The sequence below is a fragment of the Amblyomma mixtum genome, chromosome 3 (genome assembly GCF_055824585.1).
Source record: "Amblyomma mixtum isolate Tamu chromosome 3, ASM5582458v1, whole genome shotgun sequence".
Classification (NCBI taxonomy): domain Eukaryota; kingdom Metazoa; phylum Arthropoda; class Arachnida; order Ixodida; family Ixodidae; genus Amblyomma; species Amblyomma mixtum.
The window spans coordinates 46,116,097-46,121,690 of NC_143014.1; the positions used below are offsets into that span (position 1 = coordinate 46,116,097).

Below are 5,594 nucleotides of genomic sequence, written 5' to 3' on the forward strand. Positions count from 1 at the left end.
TCTCCCCAAGTGAGGCGGCAACACAGGACAGCACAAAAGAGAACAGCTTAGAACTGACTAGTCTTAACTGGGAAAAGGCGGAAGCGAATATTCCTAAAACCACATCCGCAGGGATAGACGAAATTCCAATTAAGCTGATTAATGAACTTGGCCCAAGAAGCAAGGACGCGCTGATAAAAGCATTGGAGGCAGTCATAACAAATCAGCAAATTCCGCACAGCTGGAGACAGAGTAAAATGAATTTGATTTATAAAGGGAAAGGAGATAAGATGAACATAAAATCCTTCCGTCCGATTACGATAACATCTGTTATGTACAGGCTGGCAATGCAGGCGGTGAAATTAAAAATGCAGTCATGGGTAGAAGGGAATAGGATACTCGGAGAACTTCAGAATGGGTTCAGAAGGGGTAGGCGGTTAGATGATAGCCTGTTCGTGCTTACCCAATGCATAGAAATAGCTAAGGCGGAAAATAGACCTCTGTTTATAGCCTTTCTAGACATAAGCGGTGCATACGATAACGTGAACAGGGAACTCCTGTGGATCATATTGAAAGATTTAGGTATTGGTGATGAGGTAATTGATTTTCTACAGGAAATCTACCGAGATAATGAAGTTGAAATTACATGGGAAGGGAAAAAAAGTACCACAACTGTAGGGGTGCACAAAGGATTAAGGCAAGGTTGCCCTCTATCACCGCTGCTGTTCATGCTTTACGTGATAAATATGGAAAGAAGGCTAGAAGAAAGTAATCTGGGTTATAATCTATCGTACAGATTAGGCGGAAATGTAGTTGAGCAGCGACTCCCGGGTTTAATGTATGCGGACGATATTGTACTGTTAGCAGATAGCCAGGAAGATTTACAAACTTTGGTTAATTGCTGTGGAGACGAAGGAGACGCTCTAGGATTCAGTTTTAGTGCAACTAAATCAGGTGTGATGATTTTTAACGATACAACTGATCAGGTGCTTACAATACAAGGCCACGAAATACCCAAAGTGGCCGAATACAAATACCTCGGGATATGGCTAAACGAAGGGCAGATATACACGGAAAAGCATGAACAGGCTCTTAGGGCAAAAGGACGAAGAGACGCCGGGATAATGAAACATAGGGCATTATGGGGGTACAACAAATATGAAGTACTAAGAGGTATTTGGAAAGGAATAATGGTGCCGGGACTTACTTTCGGCAATGCGGTTCTGTGCTTAAGGGCAGAAGTTCAGTCGAGATTAGACGTAAATCAGAGAGCTGTTGGAAGATTAGCACTAGGTGCCCACGGCAAAACCACAAACGAGGCAGTACAAGGGGATATGGGCTGGGCATCGTTTGAGGCACGGGAAGCTAAGAGTAAAATACTATATGAAGAACGCCTGAGGAAATTGGACGGTAACAGATGGGCAGCTAAGGTATTTAAATATTTATACAGAAAGAACGTTGACTCACAGTGGCGGAAAAGAACTAGAAAACTAACCAGTAAGTATGCCGGTCATGAGGACGGAGAAAGAAAGAGCATTAAACGACAGGTTAAAAACGCGGAAGTTAAAAATTGGATGAATTCAATGGAAAAGAAACATAGTGTAGAACTATATCGATTCTGGAAAAGGCAGATCAGGAAAGAATTTTTCTATGATAACTCAAGAGGCAGTGCCCTACTTTTTGAAGCTAGATCAGGGTGTCTTAGAACGCGCAGCTACAAAAAGAAATTTAACGAAGAAGATGACACATGTGCAGTGTGTGGTAGATCTGTGGAAACAATTGAACACCTCATAATCAAATGTGATGGTATCCATCCGGATGTCGATGCAGGCACAGTCACTCTTTCTGAGGCCCTAGGGTTTAAAGATAACAATGGTCATGTAAATAGATCTGCAGTGGAAGTCAGCAAAAAGCGATTGGAGGATTGGTGGTTGAAAAGCAGAGATGTGGCATAAGGTTAGAATAGTAGGAAACCGTAGGCAAAGTTGATGGAGAATCTTAATGAGAATTGCCAACACAGTAAACAAAAAAAATAATAAATAAAGAAAAGCTGAGCATGGTGGCAATTGCCACCACCCCGTTTCAAAGGGGGCGCTCCTATCCATCCATCCATCCATCCATCCATCCTAGTCGACCGTAGCCAACCGGTCACCTGAGAAGGGGCTGGCATACAAAAGACTAAAACTAGCTGGCACCGTGACTCCAAGCTCCACGCTTCGCCTCTGCTTTCGTCGCGTGCGCCAACAGCAGCAGTGTCTGATTTCGCTCCGCGACATAGAGCTCCGTGGCTGCTAATAAAGAAGGAAAATTCTGTGCTGCGCAGCCGACGTGGTTGTAGTAAAATTCATGCCTCCAGTAAGGCCCTAAATAATAAGCACACCTGAATAACAACAGCTAAATGCATGGAGTTCATGAAATGCAGTATGTACGTTCGTTTTAAATTCCCGCACTATGGCACATTGGCGCAGCTTTCGTTTCTCGTTAGTGGCGCTGCTGCGGCTTATGGGGCACATGCAAACAGACAAAAATTTAGGGACAAAGTTTAAATGAAAGAGAATATTTAGCTGCTTTTTAAATACACACTGTATGGTCTTGCAACCATATCGATGCAAAATTTTGCAAGCCCATTGGAAAAAAAAGAAAGAGAAGAAAATAGCACCCAGTGCTATTTTGACAGCCGGCGTTATATCGACCAACCAAGGCACCGAGCGCACATGGGCGCGTCGCGTATGAACGCACTGTTTCTTACTTCTGGTTGGAGCTAATTTAAGAGCGAATACGTACAATTTCAGTGGATGCAGCAGCCTATCACTTCTGGAACGTATATACACTTCAGGGTACTGTGAATCGGTCAGAAAAGCTGTTTGTGATGGACAGCGTAGTAAGCGTTATTTTGCCAGCGGCAGGAACTGGCGAAAGGATGAAGATAAAAATGCCCAAGCAGTTCTGTGAGGTGCAAGGAAAACCAGTAATCTGTCACACAATTGATGCGTTTCTGCAATACAGTTGGATATCGGAAATAGTTGTTGTGTATCCTCCAGATAAGTACTCGCTAGTAGTTAATACCTTGAATACTGCCGATTTGCTGGAAAAAGTTACGCTCGTGCCTGGTGGTGGAACTAGGCACAGGTCAATAATGAACGGTATGAAGCATCTTGAGCAAGATCCTCCGGACATCGTGATCATTCACGACGCCGTGCGACCCATCGTACCAAAACACGTAAGAGTGTTGACGCTTGCTAGGGCGCAGTAACTGATGTGTGGTTCCGCATTAAAATGAATAAAACATATATGTTTGTGGCTTTTCTTGCAGGTCTTGGAGGAAGTTGTACAGGAAGCGAAGCTGCACGGTGGAGCAGGGCCGGTAGTACCCCTTGTGTCGACAGTACTGAAGATAGACGACAAAGGATTTCTCGAAGAGTCACTAGATCGGTCCAGATATGTTGCGAGCGAGACGCCGCAAGCATTTCAGTACCCATTATTGATGAAAGCATATCAGAGGTCTACAGAAGAAGATTACTCTAATGGTACAGAATGTCTTGCACTTTTGCACAGGCACTGCGGAGTGGCACCCAAGTTAGTACCAGGGACTGATGAGCTGTTTAAGGTTACATACCGAAAAGATTTGTATTCTGCTGCAGGAATGATCCAGGATGCACAAAGCGCAGCCATACCTCAAGTGGCTGAATGATTGTAATTTCTTCTGCTACAAGAGGTGCATGCGAAGGCACCTATCGCAGCACCTATTGTCTATGACATTCTGCAAAACCATGCCTCATCGTCATTTGCTGTCATTGCTGGGGTAAAGAAAAAAAAAAAGCACGAACCTACCATACTAACTGTTGCATATTGTACATGAGAGGCTTGCTGTACCCAGCTTTCTCACATTCATATTGTTCAAACATAATGAAACCAGTGAAAAAAATGAAAACACAAGAGGAAGTACACAAGACAGCACTGCCCTGTGTACTTCCTCTCCTTGTGTTCCCGTATTTGTTGCTAGTTTCATTATGTTTCATTACTCCGCAGCGGTGGCCTAGTGGTCTGAGCATCAGCGGGAGGTGTGGGGTTCGATCCCGAGTGCCACCGGGTACCCACCGGTGATACAGTGGGCACAAGCTTTCCCCTGGTCTGGTGCTCGGCTTCTTTAGGGTGAAATGTACTTGGGAAATGGGCCTTTGACCTCACCTTGAGTAGAAGCAAATACCTTGTGCCAAGGCTTTCTTTGGCCACAGATGCCCTTGCGCCATAAAAATTCATCATCATCGTCATGTTTGATTCACACCAACTAGCCCGCATGGTTGCCCTGTTGCTGTTCATATTTTTTGTGCGTCCAGTTTTCTTAGTGTGAATTTTTAATGTCCAACTTGATGTAAACTGTCAAACATTTTTGCCACTTCTGTGCAGCTATGGTGTGTACATGATGCAGCTGTGTATTGCATCAGTGCAACTTTGTTGATGTTGCAGTGCAACGTGCTCTGTCATGATTTACTCGGAAAATACCCAAGGTAGCAGCCGGCTTTGCTGTGCTTATGTGCTTTGAGGTATGCAATTTTGCATTCGTAAAGGAATACATCTGAAGCAGATCTGTGGATAGATATACTCGGCTCATTGAAACTGCACAAAAACGTTTGCATTACCCATGACCACTTTTATGCCTGGCATTGTTGCTACGTCACCAAGAATGCCTTCTACTTTACTGACTTTAAATAGGAGTGATGCAGGCTCGAATTCAATCCTATTATGCTCAGTGCATGACAAGTGTGATAACGATCAAAATTTTGGTATGGGCTAGTCGGTGGCTCATCTTAAGGAAAGTGATATACAGCGCAAAAAACAGGGACAGCAGAGAGACACAAACAGCAGGACTGGCGCTGAACTAACGACTGAAATTTTATTGAAAACGGCAGAGCTTTAAATACAAACAGGCCATCACAATCCCAAGAAGCTAATGACTCGCCATAAGATTATAATGCAGTGCAATTATAATCTTATAATTATTATTATTATTATAATCTGCTGTCCCTGTTTTTTGCGCTGTATATTACTTTCCTTAAGTGGGATAACCTTTGTGATGAAGCTGTACTCACTTATTGCACTGTAAATGAAAATGTGTGTTGAAGCACTGCTGCCACCAAGGTGTATGTTTTAGCATCATGCAACACTTGTGGCTGTCCTCCCTAATTCTTATTTGAGAGGAGGCATTCTTATTGTGGACCGCATATTTGCAGTACCAATCGGGGCATGTTGTACCCATATTGTTCATTTTCATGTAACATCAGCTTTAATGCCTGGGTTAACCCATCAACTCATTTAACATGCTTATTCAAATAATTAGTTTGGTAGGCAGTGTTAAGCAGCTCCCAGCCCAATGAGACTATCGAGCAAGTAGTCTCGGTCTGCAGTGGTCGCACTCAAAAACTGTGCTTATCATGTGACTGCAATGCATCATTTACAAACTTATTTGATGGAAGTGATAGTATAGAAATCGATGTCAAAGACTGTCTGTTCACTCATATACCTATAGAGAGTTCATTCATTATAAGAGCTTGTTCACTGTGGGAGTAAATACAGTATGCTATGATCGTCCTGTTTTCATTTTCACTTTCAGTCCT

The 5,594-nt window shown here is 43.3% G+C and overlaps 1 protein-coding gene across 1 annotated transcript; it reads left to right on the forward strand.

Annotated features, from left to right (window-relative positions):
* The first annotated feature begins 2,653 nt into the window (after positions 1 to 2,653).
* LOC149350026 (D-ribitol-5-phosphate cytidylyltransferase-like) lies at positions 2,654 to 5,563 on the forward strand. The gene is made up of 2 exons (XM_089579035.1): positions 2,654 to 3,199; positions 3,293 to 5,563. Exons 1-2 carry the CDS (start codon positions 2,849 to 2,851, stop codon positions 3,668 to 3,670), a joined length of 729 nt encoding a protein of 242 aa, XP_089435161.1. The 5' UTR covers positions 2,654 to 2,848; the 3' UTR covers positions 3,671 to 5,563.
* The last annotated feature ends 31 nt before the right edge of the window (positions 5,564 to 5,594 follow it).

Coding starts and splice junctions, on each gene's coding strand:
- LOC149350026 (XM_089579035.1), top strand. CDS start 2,849: ATGGACAGCGTAGTAAGCGTTATTTTGCCAGCGGCAGGAACTGGCGAA. Junction 3,200..3,292: donor GACCCATCGTACCAAAACAC/GTAAGAGTGTTG, acceptor CTTTTCTTGCAG/GTCTTGGAGGAAGTTGTACA.